This window comes from Ictidomys tridecemlineatus, chromosome 2 (assembly GCF_052094955.1).
Source record: "Ictidomys tridecemlineatus isolate mIctTri1 chromosome 2, mIctTri1.hap1, whole genome shotgun sequence".
Lineage (NCBI taxonomy): Eukaryota > Metazoa > Chordata > Mammalia > Rodentia > Sciuridae > Ictidomys > Ictidomys tridecemlineatus.
In genome coordinates this window covers 16,466,268-16,486,263 of record NC_135478.1, presented here as the reverse complement: position 1 = coordinate 16,486,263, position 19,996 = coordinate 16,466,268, and the positions used below count along the sequence as shown (strand labels likewise).

Here is a 19,996-nt window from a genome sequence, read left to right as displayed (position 1 = left end):
ATCACAAAGTTCTTCCCTGTCAAACCTTCTTACTTTTTGGAGACCGCGTTTTTGTTTTTGTTTGTTTGGTTTCTTTTTTGAGATGGGGTTTCAATAAAAAAAAAAAAAAACTATAGTCTTATATACCAGTACTATATTATAGTAATGTATATTACTATTAAAATGTAGCATATTCTTTTGAGATGATGATCTCAGATTCCTCGGCTCAAATGATTCTCCTTCCTCAGCCTTCCAAAACGCTGGGACTACAGGTGTGCATCATCACACTTGGCTCTGTGTATTCTTCATCTCTCATTTTTGATAATATTATATAAATGGAATAATAGAGTATATGACCTTTTATGATTAATTTTTTTTACTCAGCATAATGCCTTTTAAGTGCTTCTAAGTTATTGTGTGTGTTGATTAGTTTTCTCTTTCATATTTCTAAGTAGATTTATCTCTGAGATAAATGTCTAGTGATATTTTGCTGTTTCAAAAATATAGTATATTTTTAGTATTAGAATAAATTGCTGTTTTCCAAAGTGCCTATACATAGATTCCTACAGCCATGTATGAGTGTGACAGTTAATTTTATGTGTCAACTTGGATAGACTATGGTGCCCAGTTTTTTTTAGATGTGATTGATAATTTTTCTTTTTAAGCGTTGAGGACTGAACCCAGAGCCTCGAGCTTGCTAGGCAAGCACTGTACCCTGAGCTACATCCCAAGCTCTGTAATTAGCATTTAATTAGTAGATGTTGAGAAAACTGATTATCCTCCATAATGTGGGTCAGTCTTATCGGATCGGTTTAAAGTCTTAAGAGTAAAAACTGAAGTTTCCTGAATTAGCAATTCTGCCTCTCAAGATAGCAGAGAGGTCTGGGATGTCATTTAGTGTCAGAGTGCCTGCTCAGAATGTGTGAGGCCCTAGCTTCAATCCCCAGCACCATATGGAAAAAAAAAAAGTTGATCTTTGGCCTGGGGTATAGCTCAGTGAAAGAGTGCTTGCCCGTCTAGCATGAAGCCCCAAGTTCTGTTTCTGGTATCACAAAAGAAAAAAAAAATTCTAAGAAAGAAACCTGCCTGAATTTCCTGCCTGCTTTCCTGCCCTGCATAATTCACACTCAAAACTGTAAAGTCAAATCTTATCTAAATCTCTGGCCTGCCAGCCCACTACAGGTTTTGGGTTTACTAATCCCTACAATCTCATGAGCCAATTGCTCAATTCCCTCTCCCTCTCTCTGTATATTAGTTCTATTTTTGGAAAACTATAATACAACTACTGACCCAGTTCTTTTGCTTCCTCATCCGCATTTAGTATTGTCACTTTTTTATTTGGAGCATTCATTTGAATGTGTAGTAATAGCTCATGATTAGAATTTGCATTGTTTAATGAGTAATGATGCTGAACATTTTTTACATGTTTACTTTACATCTATATAACATACTTGATGAAATAGCTCTTCGTGTCTTTTTCCCTTTTTCTCACGTTTTTTTTTTTTGTTGTTGTTGTGTTGTTTTGTTTTGTTTTTCTTTTTTTTGTTGTGCTTTGTTTTTGCTGTGTTGGGGGTTGAACCCAGGATCCTGTACACCCAGGGCAAGTATTCTGACCCTGAGCTACTTCCCTACCCTTCAATTGACTTTTTATATGTATTTGTATTTATTTTAGTAGTTGATGGACCTTTATTTTATTTATTTATATGTGGTGCTGAGAATCAAACCCAGTGCCTCACACATGCTAGGCAAGTACTCTGCCACTGAGCCACAATCCCAGCTCCCCTACAATTGATTCTTGTATGTCGCTCTTGTATCCTGTAACCTTGTTGAACTTATTTACTAGTTCTAGGGTTTTATTGTTGTTTTGTTTTATTTATTTATTTATTTATTTATCTATTTATTTATTTATTTTGGTCGTGCTAGGGATTGAACTCAGGGCTTTGTGCATTCTAGGAAGCTCTCTACCAACTGAACTATTTCCCTAGCCCCTGTTTTTGTTTTTGATTTCTAGATTGTTTTGCCTTTTCTTTTCTTTTTTTTTCTTTCAGTACTGGGGATCAAATCCAGGGCCTTATGCATGCAAGTACTCTACCATTGAGCTAGAGTCAATAAAATCAACAAACCTCTAGCAAAACTGATAAAAAAAAAAAAAGACATAAATCACCAGTATAGAAAGGAAATAGCAAATAGCAGGTATAGTAATCATAAAAGGATAAAAGAGAATAGCATGAACAACTCTACCCACATGAAATGACAACTTTGATATATTGGATCAATTTCTTAAAATGACAACTTAGGATTTATTTGGTCCCCAGCACTGCAAAAAAAAATCAATTTACATATGTGTATACACACGCATATAACACACACACACACACACACACACACACACACACACGACTGGGGGTATAGCCCATTTGGATCCTAGGGCTCAGAGCAAAAAAAAAAAAAAAAAGAACAAGAAAACTCACAACAGCCACACTTCTATAATCCTAGCCATTTAGTCAGCCTAGGCAATTTAGCAAGACCCTGTCTCAAAAATAAAATTTTTTATAAAAAGGGTTGGGAATATAGCTCAGTGGTAGAGCGCCCCTGGGTTCATTCCCCAGTACCACCAAAAAATAAAACTAAAAAGGACATGTATGTACATATGTGTATATATATTTAATAGATAATAATGAACTTAAAATTTACTATACCTATTTTGTATATGTAAGAAAAACTTGAAGGAAATGAATAGGAAATCATAATGCCTTATGCTTAGTCTTTGATATCCTTTTCTGAATTTAGGCTAGAGAACCTATAGTCCATTTGACTATAATCTCTGTTTTGTTTTTGCAATACTGGCGTTTGAACTCGGCCTCCCACATGTCAAGCAAACGCTATACCACTGAGCTACACCCCCAGCCACATTTTGACTATAATCTTTAATGAAACTGCCATCTTTTTTGTAGAGTTATTTTCACAGAGAACTGTTGATTTGGGGGACTGCTAACTTTTGAGTTTTTTCAGAGATTATGAAGAAAAGCGGATATTTTAATTTTAACAAATCCTTGCTGAGGTGGTTAGTTAATGTACATGACCCTTATTATCCTCAAGGGTTTGAGATCCACTAGTTGAAAAATAACAGACAACTACAGCATTTTGGACTAAGCTTTTACCTCTCAAATGTAGAATAAACTTACCTGTCTAACATCTGAATAAGATTTGGTTATGAACGGAGGGCTAAGCTGAGCTAGTTTTGTGCTTGGTGTTTGCTGAAATAGGTAGAGGATTAGTTGATATTTGAGATAGGAAAACAGTTCAAGGATTCCTCATTCCGGCCACTTCCTATATTTTTTTCATCTTTTTTTGGTACTCGGGATTGAACACAGGAGTGCTCAACACTGAGTTACATCTTCAGCCTCTTTTTGTTTTTTTGAGACAGGATCTTGCTGACTTGCACAGGCTGTCTTTGAATTTGGCAGTCCTCCTGCCTCTGCCTCCCAAGTAGCTAAGATTTACCTCCTACATTTCTGTTGGACAAGACTGCATTATTTTCTGGGGTTAGTTAGCACTTAAATTCCATGGGAGGTGGAGAAAAAGAACAATCGTGTAACTATGGTTAAGAAACCAAAGTTTAACAAAAAGGCACAGTGGTGGTGGCACAGTCCTGTACTGGCCATTTATGGCTCTGTTGTGAATGCCTCTGTTTGAGGCTCAGCTTACTTGCTTTTACAAAGGAGCAAGCAATTTGTATGGGACACAGTTCATTTCAGTGTTGAATTCTACAATCTGTGGACAGTTCATGCTAGTCAGCAAGGCGAGTCTGGGAACACCAGCAGAAAATTAGATATGATGCGGGCTAGAGGTGGAGTCGTGGATAAGGATCAGCACCTTCTCCTTTCTAGAGAATGTGTTCACTTCCCTCTTCACAGTATTTGTTCCTTGGGTCTCTAGAGCAGAAGTCAGCAAACTCTATAAAAGGGCAGATAGTAACTATTTTTGTCTTTGTGGACCGTTGGTCTCTGTCACAGCTACTCAGTTTTAACATTGTATGGGCATGTCTGTGTTCTAATAAAACTTCATATATGTACATTCAGATTTGAATTTCAAATAATTTTCACATCATAACTATTAATATACTTTGATTCTCCCCCAACTATTCAAAAATGTGAACAATTCTTAACTCATGGGCCATACTAAAATAAGAAGCTGGACAGATTTGGCCCACAATTCCTCTAAAGTCTTAGAAATAACCTCTATAAAATTCTAAATTTGCAGATATCCCTTTTATTTATTTACCAAGTACTAATTTAGTATCTAGTATATGCCATGCATGTCTTAAATGACTTGCAGATGTTGGCTAACTTAATCCTCACAATAACTCACAGGGTTATTTTTTGTTTTCCCTATTTTTCAAATTAATAAGTTAAAGGCAGAGAGAAGTTAAGTAACTGGCTCAGGATTACACAGCTGGTAAATAATGGGATCTAGATTTGAACCTGAGTAGTTTGTCTCCAGAATACCTGTTCGTGACTACATGATCAATGTGATTCTGCAACCTGTACACTCAGAAAAATGAGAAATTATATCTCATCTGATTCAAATGTATGATATGTCAAGATCATTGTACTGTCATGTGTATCTAATTTTTTTAAGTAGGCCAGACTTCAGCTAAAGCCCCGTACTCTTTTTTTTTTTTTTTTTTTAAGAGAGAGAGGGAGAATTTTATTTTATAGTTTTCGGCAGACATAACATCTTTGTTGTTGTTTTTTTTTGTATGTGGTGCTGAGGATCAAACCTGGGCCGTATGCATGCCATGCGAGCGAGTTACTGCTTGAACCATATCCCCAGCCCATGTGTATCTAATTAAAACAAGTAAAATTAAATTAAATTAACACCCATTAAAAAAAAAAAGAATACCTGTTCTTATTCTCCTTGATGCTCTTTCTTAAATTTTTTATACTTACCACCAAACACAGTGGCCCATGCCTGTAATCCCAGCAACTAGGGCAGCAGAGGCAAGAGGATTACAAGTTCAAGGCCAGCCTCAGCAATTTAACTGCCTCAAAAAAATAAAAAGAACTGGGGATATAACTCAGTGGTAGAGCACCCCCGAGTTGAAATCCTCATATCTAAATAAATAAATAAATAAATAAATAAATCATAATGACTATGGAGCCTAAAGGAATTTTAAGGAATAGGTCATCCCTTCTGTTCTATTTATTTATTTTATTTCATTTGAGACAGGGTCTCCTTTGTTGTTCAGTTTGGTTTTGAATTCCTAAGCTGAAGTGAAACTTCCTTCTCCTCCCACCAAGTAACAGGGACTATGGGTACTTACTTCCAAACCCAGATCATTACTTTTCCATTTTATAGACTCATTTTTATGCAGCAACTTCATAGCATTTATGACTCAATTTTATGCTTCAGTAAAATGATAGTTTATTATGCATTTTCAACCTCCTTTGTGACTGCATAAAAGCTTAGTCTTAGCCCTACTAATCCCAAGGGATTCTGTCTGTACAGCCTGGGCACTTACTATTTGTTTTATTTATGTTAGTTGTGAGCAATTGTGTCAACATGTTTTCCATCAAAGCAAAATGTATTCTGGATGTATCTTTTGCTTTCTTTGCAAACACCTCTATCAGATTACTCCCAACTCAGATTTTACCCTACTGCTCTTCCTGTTTGAATACACAGCTGGTTGAATATTGAGCCACCTGTGTGTGACAGGAACAGAATTTGTGGTGTCACACTGCATTCTCCCTGTTGATCCAAAGATACCACCAGGGCAAGGCTGGAATGAAATATTTCCAGTCCTTTCAAGCAAAGAAATGGGAAGGGGGTGTGTGTGTGTGTGTGTGTGTGTGTGTGTGTGTGAGAGAGGGGGGGGGGAGGGAGGGAGGGAGGGAGGGAGAAGGAGAGGGGATGAGGAGGGAGAACAAGTCAAAATTGAGGCAGACAATGAAGTATTCCAGATTTCTGGTTCCTTTTGTTTGCTCAAAGTCTTAAACTATACTAACCAGAGGGACCTCAGAGCACCTCTGATGCAGGGGTTCCCATGCCACAGGGAATCCCTAGAATTATAACCCTCAAACCAATCCACATTTGTACCTATCTGTCAGCTAGATAAATATTTTTTATGAGCATGTACAGTTACTTTTCAAAGATATATGGGTGCTACCACAATAGAAATCAAGAGCTTTCCTAAATTCAAGTTGGGCTATTGTCATTAGCAGAACTACTGTCTTTTGAGAAACCTGGTTCAGTTAAAGCCCCTTATTTTGCAGATGAACAAACTGAGGCTCAGGGGTAGGGAAGAAATTTATGCAAGTCAAACAGAAAGGTAACAGCTGGCTTGGAAACTGGTGCAAGTTTGTCACATAACATATAGCTTGTGCTCTTGTCTCCTAAGATGGGCACAGCGTAAAGAGATTGGCAGGTATTTTGATCTGTAAAGCTATGCTGTGTTTTCTAATATTATCTAATAGAGTGATTAATTGAATAATATTTACCAGTATTCAGTGCTTCTTTTGAGAATCTCAAAAGTTTTTTCCTATTCTTTGCATGCCCCAATCAGTAATAATCTGTATTCTAACCTGGAAATCTGAGGCATGGTAAAATTGGGCAGCTTGCTTTTAACTACAATATAGCTACACCTAAAATTCAGAGTTTTACCAGATACAGTGGCACATACCTGTAATCCCACTGATTAGGGAGGCTGAAGCAAGAGGATTACAAGCTTAAAGTCAGCCTCAGCAACTTAGTGAATTCCTAAGTAACTTGGTAAGACCCTGTCTCAAAATTTTAAAAATAAATAAATAAGTAAAAGGACTGAGGATGTAGCTCTGTGGTTAGTTGAGTTCAATCCTTGATACCAAGATAAATAAATAAAATAATAATAATTATTATTATTCTATACCTCATCAGGCTGAACTTGTATTTCAGTTACTTATGTCTTAGTCTTTGATGGTTGACACTCCTAGTTGAATGTAACAAAAACTTTTTTGTTAAGTCTCTGCTAAGTTCCTATCATTATGCTAGGTATTTTCACATATATCATTTAATGAGACCAAAATTGCAATTCTGAGGTCCCTCTCAGAAAAAGCTAAGTAGCTGCAGCGTGCTCCAGAGCCCATTCATCCAGTCATTTATTCATCCATTCACCATTATGAAGCACCTCTGTTTGTCAGGTTTGCAAACAAACTTTGAGTCACATCCTGTTATTTTCCAAATTACAGATGTATGCTTCCAAACAAGACCCAGGGTTGGCAGCAACATAAACTTGGTCTGCACAGGACAACAGTTTTTTTCTATTGACTCTTAAGGAAATTGAGGTGGCCTGGTGATTTGGTTCATATCGATCATTCTAGACTTTTATATTTGATCTTCTCAAAAACTCCTGAGAGGTCAAATAAGTAGGAATGATCTCATTTTATAAGTTTGCTAGCCAACTTGGAGGAGGCCTGCCTGAGGTAGCCACATTGATGGAGCCTTCTAATGCTAGTGTTTATGCCACAGTGCTGCTCCTGCACTCTTCCCTACTTCCAGAGTCCTCTCTGCTTCTTTTCCCATACCCTTTCTTCCTTTCTGTATCTCTTTCTGTGTCACCTTCACAGGTGCATCTTCTGCTATGTGACCTTCAGATGCTGGAGTTCTTCAAGAATCATAATCCAAGACTCCTCACACTTCAAGCTCTCCTGCTAAGTGATCTCCTCCTGTCAACACTGATGATTGTCAAAAGTGTTGGTTGAATCTAGATTCAACTTTGTGTTCCTACTCAGTGTCAGCTTTCAAAACTTTACTGGTTGTCTACCATTGACTTTGTCCTTCTATGTGTATGGCACCCCCATGTATCAAGTCACAGGTCATAGTGAGTCTAAGTTCAGCACCTTTCTTGAGTCTGACCTCTTTTCCTTTCCCAACTCCACCAGCACCATCCAGGCTGAGCTCTTCTGTTTTCCTTCTCGACTGGGCAGTGGGCTCCTTGGCTTTGCTCCTTGCAGGCACTCTGCCCTTCCACTTCATGCTCCACCTCCACAGAGTGGCCTAATAAACTTGGAATTCCTTCCTTAATATTGTTCTCTGGTTTTCTAACATCTAACAGTAAGGTGTAGAAATTTTTAGTTGCCTTTTCGTTTTCTTCAATTTCACATCATAGCACTCTTCCTTTCATATCTGTACTAGAATTACAGAGGCCACTTTAACATTTATCAAAGTAATAGTTTGTTCATGATTTTAAAAGCCAAGTATAGTGGGATTATAACACATGTACACTTAAGTTTCCCATCTACTTTTAGGACCTAATCTCCCTCCCTTTCATATAACTCCACCAACTCTTTTAATTTTCCAAACAACATTGGTGACAAATATTAAAGGTACATGGGCTTAATAAGAAACAATATGGAGGAAGCCTGTGGGGCGCAGGCATACTTCCGTCTCTGTCTTTAGCTTATACTATGCAGAGCCTTGCTGAAAAAGAGGTTCTGATATCTACCTTTTGTAGAACCAGTCACATGAATACTGAGTCTTTGCTGTGGTTTTAGTGGAAGTGGTTTGATCTTCTCTATTTGAATTGATTTTTTTTTTCTTGGAAGCAAATTCAGGGGTATTGTACATACCAAAGGAGTTCTATGACTGCCCCTAATTTGCTATGTAGTTGCTATTCATTGCAGATCATCTCACAGTGTTTAGATGGTGGGCACTGATAGTTATGATGCGTAAGTGATGGAGTGGCCATGGGCACTTGGCGTCTGTTGTACACACAGGGAGATCTGATGTCCTGATCCAGCCTCACAGCTCTCAAGTGTGTTCATGAGTTTAGCTCTTTCAGAGTGCTTCATGTACATCAGATTCGTTTCTTTCCATCCTGTCTTGAACTTTGAACCTGACTCTTTCAAATACTCTAAATTTACTGTCTGAATCCATTTCATTGATAATACTTTATAAGATGTTTTGTTTTGGAGGTAGGTATGTAACGAAGCAGGTTTAAAAGTAGGGATATGTGCCAAATGGTTTTCTGACAAACCAGTTATGTGTTTCTTATTGATTTTTTTCACTAAATTCTGTTGTATCGGTTCACATTTCTTTGCCATCTTACAGATTGGGAAGAGGGAGGATATGAAATAACAGTGTATAATTCCTGATAAGTGGAAGAGTAGTCTTTGCATGGTCTATGTAATTCTAGGTATTAATAATAGGGAACCTGCTTGCCCTCTTACAAAGCCATAGTTTATAATTTTTAAAAAAAAAAAAAGAGAGAGAGAATTTTAATATTTATTTTTTTAGCTTTCGGCAGGCACAACATTTTTGTTTATATGTGGTGCTGAGGATCGAACCCGGGCCGCACGCATGCCAGGCGAGTGCGCTACCACTTGAGCCACATCCCCAGCCCTAGTTTACAATTGTACATCTGTAAAAAATATATATTTTTATTTCCTTCTTGCTTTGTATGTACTTTCTTCCTTTTCTTTCTTTTTTTTTTTTCTTTTTTTTTTTTAAACAGTACCAAAGGTGAATCCAGGGCCTTTCACATGCTAGGCAAGCACTCTACCACCAAGCTATATTCCCCAACCCTTTTTATTTTGATACAGGGTCTTATCAAGTTTCCCAAGCTAGCCTCAAACTTGCAATTCTCCTGCCTCAGCCTCCCAAGAAGGTAGGATTATAGGCATGTAGCCAAAAAGCCCAACTTGTCCCCCTAACCCCTACTTAATGACCATTTGAGTTAATTATAGAGTCACATGCAGTGGTAAGGCATAATACAAGGAAATGACATGCACCTTTTACCCATTTTTCTCCCAGTGGTAGTATCTTGCAAAACTCTTGGGTCAGAGGAACTGAAAGTATAATATCATCACTGAGATATTGATACTGATGAAATCTACCGATTTATTCAGATTTCCTTAGTTTTAATCATTTATGTATATGTATGTGTTTAATTCCATACAGTTTAATCATATATGTAGGTATTTTATTCTTTTTTTAATATTTTTATTTTTTTTTACTTGTAGTTGGATACAATACCTTTGTTTTATTTTTTATTTTTATGTGCTGCTGAGGATCAAACCCAGGGTCTTGTACGTGCTAGACGGGCGCTCTACTGCTGAGCCACAACCCCAGCCCTAGGTATTTTATTTTTATTTTAAAGTTTTATTGTTTCTGTTTTTGTTTTTTGCTGTGTGCCTTGTTGGTGCATATCTGTAATCTCAGCAACTTGGGAAACTGAGGCAGGAGAATAACCAGTTCAAGGCCAGCCTGGGCAACATAACAAGACTCTGTCTAAAAATAAAAAGGGTTAAAAATTAAAAAAAAATAAAATAAAAATAAAAAGGGTTGGAATTTAGCTCTGTGGTAGAGAACTCCTGCATTCAGAAAAATAAAAATAAAAAATAAATTTTTAAATATTTTAATTGCCTGAGAACTGAAGCTGTGAGAAAAGATGTTAGCTACTAGATCATCCTCGAACTCTCAAACTTAATTTCTTCTCCTTCACATAATACTACTTGACTTTGGGCAAGCTACTTTATTTCCAAATCTTAGTTTCCTCTTCTATAAAATATGACTCACAGTAGCTACCTACTCTAGAGGGTTGCTATGAAGACTAAAATGATAAAATGTGTACAAGAGGTACTTGGCATAGTCTATGGCATAAAAAAGATCACAATAAATGGTTATCTCATTATTTTAAGTAACATTTTTTTTAACTAAGATTACAGGTGAGAGTATTTGGATTTTTAAAAGCTTTTCACAAAAGTGTAGTCACAGAATAGTAGAATTGGAAGATCCTTTGACTGGTCACATAGTTTTAGAACCAGTCCAGGAACACCCTAATCATTCTTAGGTGGTAGGTTCTTACTCTTTATGATAAACTAAAATCTGTCTCCTTTTAACTTCTAGATTTGCCCCCATCCTTCTAGGATTTTTTATTTATTTATTTTTTATTTTTTTATTGGTTGTTCAAAACATTACAAAGCTCTTGACATATCATATTTCATACATTAGATTCAAGTGGGTTATGAACTCCCATTTTTACCCCAAATACAGATTGCAGAATCACATCGGTTACACATCCACATTTTTACATAATGCCATATTAGTAACTATTGTATTCTGCTACCTTTCCTATCCTCTACTATCCCCCCTCCCCTCCCATCTTCTCTCTCTACCCCATCTACTGTAATTCATTTCTCTCCTTGTTTTTTTTCCCATTCCCTTCACAACCTCTTATATGTAATTTTGTATAACAATGAGGGTCTCCTTCCATTTCCATGCAATTTTCCTTTTCTCTCCCTTTCATGTCTCTGTTTAATGTTAATCTTTTCCTCCTGCTCTTCCTCCCTGCTCTGTTCTTAGTTGCTCTCATTATATCAAAGAAGACATTTGGCATTTGTTTTTTAGGGATTGGCTAGCTCCACTTAGCATAATCTGCTCTAGTGCCATCCATTTCCCTGCAAATTCCATGATTTTGTCATTTTTTAGTGCTGCGTAATACTCCATTGTGTATAAATGCCACATTTTTTTAATCCATTCATCTATTGAAGGGCATCTGGGTTGGTTCCACAGTCTAGCTATTGTGAATTGTGCTGCTATGAACATCGATGTGGCAGTATCCCTGTAGTACGCTCTTTTAAGGTCTTCAGAGAATAGTCCGAAAAAGGCAATAGCTGGGTCAAATGGTGGTTCCATTCCCAGCTTTCCCAGGAATCTCCATACTGCTTTCCAAATTGGCCACACCAATTTGCAGTCCCACCAGCAATGTACAAGAGTACCCTTTTCCCCACATCCTCGCCAGCACTTGTTGTTGTTTGACTTCATAATGGCTGCCAATCTTATTGGAGTGAGATGGTATCTTAGGGTGGTTTTGAAAAACGATGGTTATCCTTCTAGAATTTGAGGACAACCATCATGTCCCCTTCCAGCCATTCCTTATAAGATAGGTTTCCAGACCCTTTCGTAGCTTGATCTAACTAAGAAGAAAGAGGATTTGTATTTCAGAATCCTAGAGTACCTCCAGATTAGGAAACACCAGATACTGAAAACGGGAACAGAAGTTGAACATCTATATGAAAAGCAGTTAGAGGCCGATAGCCCTCTCAGGAGGCAGGAGTTTTAGTCTTAGACATTGAACCTGAGGCTCTGAATGTAGGCTACCACACAGGAGGTTGAGAGGGGAAGCAAAACTGAAAGCAGGACTTTAAGATAAAGTTCTAAATAGTGAATGGTAGCACCATCCCCTTTGTCACCCAGTTTCTAGAATTATCTGCTGCAGGTATTCTCATACAAGAGATTGGAAAAGATACTATTTCCAGGGGTCTCCAACAGAAGGTCAGACCTTGTCTGATCATCCTAATGTGAAGCCCACAAATTGACAAGTGTATCCACCTACACAGAGCTTTCAAACACCTTTAAAAGTATCAACAGATAGCCAAGTGTCACTAGGCATCGAAAGAAACCTCTAACAAAGGTTAGTTCAAAACAGATGGACAAGAAAATAATTCAAAGGAAACAGTAAAAGCAGGATGGAAAAGAAGGGAAAACATTTACTATATATTATATAGTAACAGAAAATCTCACATTGACAGACAAACAAGATTCTTTTAAAAAAAAAAAGGAACATTACAAAAATAAGAAAGACTTCTTGAAAGTTAAAAATATATATGAGAAAAACTACAACCCAGAATGATTGCAAGATAAAGAAGTTCCTAAATACTAGAGTAAAGGAAAGAGATGGAAAATAGGCAAGAACAGTTCAAAAAAACGATAGGATTATTCCAAGAGATCCAACACTTGGCTAATAGAAGTTTAGGACAAGAAAATAAAGACAATAGAGGAGAGTAAATTATCAAAGAAGCTATATGAAAATATTTTCCCAGAACTGAAATAATATCTATAGATTAATAGAGCACAATATATGGGGGGGGACAGCAAGGTACAATACTTGTGAAATTTCAGAACTCCAAGAATAGAAAGTTCTAAAAGCTTCTAGAGAGAATACTCAGGGTTAGTATTCAGAATGGTATTAGATATACAAAAGCAACAAATTTAAGTCACCTTCAAAATTCTTACAGAAACCTGGAGCATAGTGGCTCACATCTGTAATCCCAGTGGTTTGGGTGGCTGAAACAGGAGGATTACAAGTTCAAAGCCAGCCTCAGCAACAGTGAAGTGCTAAACAACTCAGTGAAACCCTCTCTAAATAAAATACAATACAAAATAGGGCTGGGGATGTGGCTCAGTGGTTGAGTGCCCCTGAGTTCAATCTCTGGTACAAAAAAAAAAAAAAATTCTTACAGAAAAAAATTCCTAGTTCAAATTTTTTTTGACCAATAGACTGTCACCCAAGATGAAGGGTAGCAAAGACATTCTCAGACAAACTGTGCATATAACCCCTACAAGAAGACCCTGTCCTCCAGAATAGGTAAATAAATAAGGAAGGGAAGTGAAGAGGATCCAGGAAACTGGGGTTCCATTACAGGTTAGGAAAAGGAAACCCCCAGGAGGAAGAAGTTCTAGCAGAGAAGTCTCTAGAAATAGACAACTAACTGATAAAGAGTACCCAGTTGAACAAATAAAGAGGAGTTCACTAAGAGGGAAAATCATATCATACCGAAAAAGAAATGTAGTCATGGTTCACAACTTGGCTTGATGAAAAATAATATTCAGACCTAATCACCTCTTAATTTAATCAAAGTTTGACCTAATTATAATTGGAAAGAGTTGGTTGGATAGTATATAAAGAGGATGTCAGAACAGACTCTTAATATTCCATAACAGCAATTAAACTAGCAATGTAATTTTGCTGCATAATAATTACCAAAACTTAGTCTTTGGCAGACACAACATCCTTGTTTGTATATGGTGCTGAGGATCGAACCCAGGCCGCACGCATGCCAGGCGAGCACGCTACCACTTGAGCCACATCCCCAGCCCAACAATTACCAAAACTTAATGGCATAAAACAACAGGTATTGATTACCTCAAAGTTTCCCTAAAGAATACAGAAACTGAGGCTGGGATTCTGGCTCAGTGGCAGAGCGGTTACCTGCACATATGGAGGCACTGGTTTCGATCCTCAGCACCACATAAAAATAATTAAAATAAAGGTATCATGTCCATCTACAACTAAAAAGTTATTTTAAAAAATACAGAAACCATTTAGAGGTCTCTCATGAGGTTATAGTCCAGACATCAGTCACAGCTGAAGTCATCTGAGGCTTGTCTGGCTAGAGGCTCTATTTCCAAGCTCAGATAGGTGGCTGGAGGAGGAGGCTTTAGTTCCTCTTCATAGGGCCCTCCGCTTAGGCTGTGTAGTCCAGCTTCCTTTGGAGAGTAAGTGACCCAGGAGAGACATTAAGAGGAATTTCAGTTTCCTTTTTCAACTTACTCTTTTTTTTTTTTTTTTTTAGTTGTCATTGGACCTTTATTTACTTATATGTGGTGCTAAGAATCAAACTCAGAGCCTTACACATGCTAGGCAAGCGCTCTACCATTGTGCTACAACCCCAGCCCACTCAACTTTCTCTTGAAGATCACTTCTGCTGTATTCTATTAGTTACATACACTAACCATGATGCATTGTGGGAGAGAACTGCATAAGGACGTGAATACCTAGAGGCAGTGTCATTGGAGGCTATTTGGAGCTGGCTGCCACAGGAGATATCTTTAAGTGAAAATTCAAGAAGTAACATTTTGGCATATTATTTAGAAAGGTGAAACTAAATCCCAGAAGAAGGAAGTTCCTGGGAGCAGGATTCAGGAGTGGACTCAGACTGCTATTTTTCATTATTTATCTTCTAGAGCAACTTTGAGAAATGTATTGTTGTATTATTGTGATTTTTTTAAAAATTACAATAGAATCCCTAAGCATGTATCCCCAGCAAGGTAGTAAGATTAGTACCTGAAGAACTAATAGAATTTGAGTCTGATAAGGATCCTTTGGCATTTGCAAGATTGTGTTTATGATCTTGAAGGGCTGTTTACAGATAATAAGATAATAATTAAGTCAAAGAAGACATAGTGATGGCCAGGCATGGTGGCTCATGCCTGTTATCCCAGCAGCTTGGGAGGCTGAGGGAGGAGGATCGCAAGTTCAGAGCCAGCCTCAGGAACTTAGGGAGGCCCTAAGCAACTTAGTGAGATCCTGTCTCAAAATTAAAAATCAAGAAAAAGGGCTAGGGGGGCTGAGATTGGGGCTCAGCAGTAGAGCGCCCGCCTAGCACAGGCGGGACCTGGGTTTGATCCTCAGCACCACATAAAAATAAAGGCATTGTATTGTGTCCATAAACACCTAAAAAATAAATATTTTTTTTAAAAAAGAAAAAGGGCTGGGGATGTGACTCAGTAGTTAAGCACTTCTGGATTCAATCCCTAGTACCAAAAAATAAAAATAAAAATAAAAAAAATAAAAACAAGAAAAGGAAGAGGAAGATAACATAATGATGGAACTTGAACTGGAATCCTTGAGTAAATGTGACAGAGATGAGCATCAAGTAGTGAGATGCCCTGGCATTTCTGTAACATGGAACCTGAGAAAAGTGGGATGGAAATGCTGTTTTGCTGTTTCTAGAGAACAGAAAGTTCTTAAGTGGAAATGTTTATATAGCTTGGAGCTATAAATGGTAAAGCTTATTGAAGGGAATAGCCTTTTGGCAGATAGTTGTGAAACACTTTATAGAATTCTTCAGGCATGTGTCTGTTAGTGTTTGTTACAAATTGGGAGAGAGAGTTGGCTTCTGTCCCTTTGGGCTATACAGATCACTGACCTTTCTGCAACACAGTTCATTCCTGCTGGCTGCTATCAGAGTTATTTTTTTTTTAAAGAGAGAGTGAGAGAGAGAGGGAGAGAGAATTTTAATATTTATTTTTTAGTTATCGGCGGACACAACATCTTTGTTTGTATGTGGTGCTGAGGAATGAACCCGGGCCACACGCACGCCAGGCGAGCGCGCTACCGCTTGAGCCACATCCCCAGCCCCAGAGTTATTTTTTGCAGAGGTGCTGTGGACTGTTCCTTGTCTACCACAGCCTGCTTGGTGCCCCAGCACCCCCTACCCACCCACCACCGCCAACTTTTGAGCCGTTGGTGCATCATGCTCTGTCATTGGTCTTCACAAACAGCCCCTATTCAAGTCTGGTCTCATTTCTCCTCATCTCTACCTCCACTATATATTTACTTTTATTGAAGAACATACTGTTAGGAGCTCCAGTGTTCTTGGACAGTTTATGTATTCTCTCTGCCACCTCCTTCTGCCTCCTCCTCTTTCACCTTCCCCTCCTCCTCTTCCTCCTCCTCCTCTTCCTCCTCCTCCTCCTTCTTCTATTTTTGGTACTAGGGGAACTGAACCATTGAGCCATATCCCCAGTCCATTTTTTTTATTTGTTGAGACAGGGTCTTGCTAAGTTGCTTAGGGCCTTACTAATTGCTGAGACTGGCTTTGAACTTGTGATCCTCCTGCCTCAGCCTCCCAGATCACTGGGGTTACAGGTGTGTGCCACCATACCTAGCATCCATCTTCCTTCCAATAAAACTGAGGTTGTGATTAGCATTGAAGGAGTCAGGTATTTGAGTTGGTTGAGGAGCTGAGAGGGATACACTGGAGAATGCCATTAAAGTAAAAACTTACCACTGGAAGCATTCAGGCTTACATTTTTAATCATTTAACACCTCATTAAAATGCATTGTTGGTTTGGGGTTGTGGCTCAGAGGTTGAGCGCTTGCCTACCAAGCATGAGGCACTGGGTTTGATCCTCAGCGCCACATAAAAATAAAGTTACTGTGTTCATCTATAACTAAAAAAATAAGTATTTTTTAAATGCATTGTTTACATTCTTCTACTGTATGTTGAATTTAAAATATTTCCAGGTCTTCATCATAAACCTTGATTGTGATGCAATGGGCAAAGGGGTAAGCTGTGGGAGGGCCAAATTGGGATTTTATGTTTGCATTCCTCAATATGTCTTTGTATTTTATTTTGCCCACAGATCGGGGACCACAAATTCAGTGCTCACCGGATCGTCTTAGCAGCCTCAATCCCGTACTTCCATGCTATGTTTACAAATGATATGATGGAGTGCAAGCAGGATGAGATTGTAATGCAAGGAATGGATCCAAGGTACTAAATCCTGCTATTAGGATTTTTTTTTCTCATATATTTCAACCAGATATTTCATTGATCTGGTTCACCATTAGGATTTACCAGCTGCTTTTCAGGCACAATTTTACCCTATGCTTGGGACCATTTGAGGACCTGTATCATATAACAGGATATGGTATCTAAGAACGCATCTTCATACAGATAATAGATGATTAGTAAACACATTAGAATCTCAGCCAGTGGCTTGAGACAGAATTCAAATGAAGGGAATTTTAAGGAAATACTTTTTCCCCCCTCCTTTATTGCCTTTAGTGTGTTGCTGAGTCCACCCCAGGGGCAGATTTTTTTTTTTTTTTTTAATGTGGTACTGAGGATTAGAACCCAGGGCCTTGTGCATGCAAGACATGCACTCTGCCAACTGAGCTATATCTCCAGTCCCCATGAAGGAGTTTTGATGTTATTTTTACTCTATTATTAAAGTCCAAGATATTTTTATAAGTTGGGGCTGGATATCAGTTTGATAGTGTATTACTCTCTATACTTTTTTGAGCTAACTATTTATTAGCTGGCAAAATAATTCTTCCAATAAATATCTTCATTTACTTTCCTTCTCGGTATTCTAGAAAAGTATTCATTAAAACTTTCTACAGTGATGGAAATGGTCTTTTTGTGCTGTCCAAAATGGTAGCCACTGGCCACAGATGGCTGTTGAGCTCTTGAAATGTGACTAGTAAGACAGAGGAACTGAATTTTAAATTTGATTTTAATTAAGTAGTCATGTGTAATGACTATTGTATTGGACAGTAGGTCTAGAATATGGCAGAATTGTATGGTTATTTGATGGATCAAAAAATTAAAGCCCCAGCCCAAGGTTATCCCATTAGCTAGTAACATATGATTATATGTTACCTCATCTCTTAATCTTATACTGGTGAGACCTAGGGAAAGGGAATCTAGGAGAAAGTGTGTCACCTCTGGATGATTGGGGATTATCTGTACCTACTGCAAGACAGGAATCCCAGGCCAGCTACTAGTAAGGAAAGACAGCAGTGGGTCTCCAGGGCAGTTGTGCACTCTTCTGTGAGGTCTGTGTCTGAACAAGCCATGCTGAGTTCTGTGTACATCCAAGTGCTTCATCAACAGAAACTGACTGAGCATCTATGGTATGCACAGTTTGAGGCAAGTACATAAATGGTATGGCTGGGAGTGAATATGGTATAAGAAAAGTAAAGCAGAGTACAGGTTAATGAATGATGGGTAGAGTCATTTCAGAGTGACCAGGTGGTAGGGTGATATTTGATTCAAGACCTTAACTGAGGTAAGAAAATGAGCTAAATGGGAGAACAGCCCTCCAAACAAAAGGAGCAGCCAGTGCAAAAGATCTGAGGTGAGAGTGTGTACAGGTTGTTGGAACAGAGCACAAAAGGAAAAGAGTAGGGGCTGAGAATTTGGCTCAAGCAGTAGCGCACTCGCCTGGCGTGCGTAGGGCGCTGGGTTCGATCCTCAGCACCACATAAAAATAAAATAAAGATGCTGTGTCTGCCAAAAACTGAAAAATAAATATATATATATATTTATATTTATATATATATATATTTTTTTTTTAAAGGAAAAGAGTAGAAAGTAATGAGGTCAGAGAGATAGAGAGGGGTCAGAACTCATCTAGCCCTATGGCTGAATTTAACTTTGATTCTCAGTGTGAACTAGAGGCAAATAAATAAATAAATACATTGAAGTCTCATTCTAGAAATTTACCTCCAAACAATAATAATAATCTAAAAAATAATAGCAATGAGACAGTAACCACTATGATGCCTACCAGTAACAGCAATTAATTGTAGCACATTTCCAATGTTGAAATATCATACAGCAGCTACCAAAAATAATAAACATGAAGCCAGCATAGCAATATAAGAAAGGGTTTGATAAGTATTTTATGATTATAGCCATATAATTTGTTCATATAGGTAAACAGAGACTGAAAACAAACTTTGAAACGGTCACCGTTGGCATTTTCAATAGTGAGTTTGTGAATAATTTTCTTTTTTTAAAATTTTAATCAATTAATTTATTTTTAATTGTAGATGGACACAGTATTTTTTATTCATTTATTTTTCTGTGGTGCTGAGAATCTATCCCAGTGCCTCACGCTTGCAAGGCAAGTGCTCTACCACTGAGCTACAACCCTAACCTAGATAATTTTTCTGCAATAAAATTATTTGAACAATGAAGACAGCTAAGTAAAGTGAGTCTTTGGCTGTGTTGAAGTAGTTATTTCACTTAGAGTCTCAAAGGACATGGGTAAATGGATTTTTACACAGGGCACATCTGTTGTCCAGGTAGTCAGATCAGTTCATTAGGCTGGAGTCAACTGTGGGACAATACTCCTCTCTGAAGAACTTCTCGTGGCTTTCCTTCTTTCCTTTAGTGCCCTGGAGGCTCTGATCAACTTTGCTTATAACGGCAACCTTGCCATTGACCAGCAAAATGTCCAGTCATTGCTCATGGGGGCAAGTTTCCTGCAGCTGCAAAGCATCAAAGACGCCTGCTGCACATTCCTCAGAGAACGGTGAGGTGGTGTAGTGGGGAGCATGGTCATCCCCTTTCTAAAATCCCTGCCAGTTTGCTTTCCTTGGTGCATATAGCATTTATGAAGTGGGTGAAGTGAGAAGGTTACTCTGCAGAGATGACAGTTCTTGAAATCACTACCAAACAGTGCCCACCTCTCTGAGATCAGCCTTTGCAGAACACAGTTTGCCGTGTCTGCCCCCTCCCTTGTTGTGACATGTTCCTCTTTTCATCTTCCCTCTCCAATATGATCAACATGGAAATTAGCTAATTTAGCTAATTTTCTCACTAAACTAATTCATTCATTATTATTCTATAACCATCTCCATCTTTGTTTGGTTACTTCCTCCTCCTTAAATTTCTTAAAC

The 19,996-nt window shown here is 38.1% G+C and overlaps 1 protein-coding gene across 4 annotated transcripts in view; it reads left to right on the top strand.

The window, feature by feature from the left end:
• Klhl18 (kelch like family member 18) overlaps positions 1-19,996 on the top strand; it is a 52,563-nt gene that overhangs the window by 14,365 nt on the left and 18,202 nt on the right. For 3 of the 4 annotated variants that reach the window (XM_005332931.5, XM_005332930.5, XM_021731451.3), the window contains exons 2-3: positions 16,948-17,078; positions 19,489-19,629. In XM_005332931.5, coding sequence (XP_005332988.1) covers positions 16,948-17,078; positions 19,489-19,629 — 272 coding nt within the window. Of the gene's footprint in view, positions 1-9,977; positions 10,093-16,947; positions 17,079-19,488; positions 19,630-19,996 lie in introns of all 4 variants that reach the window. The other variant, XM_078029307.1, reaches the window with a different exon arrangement.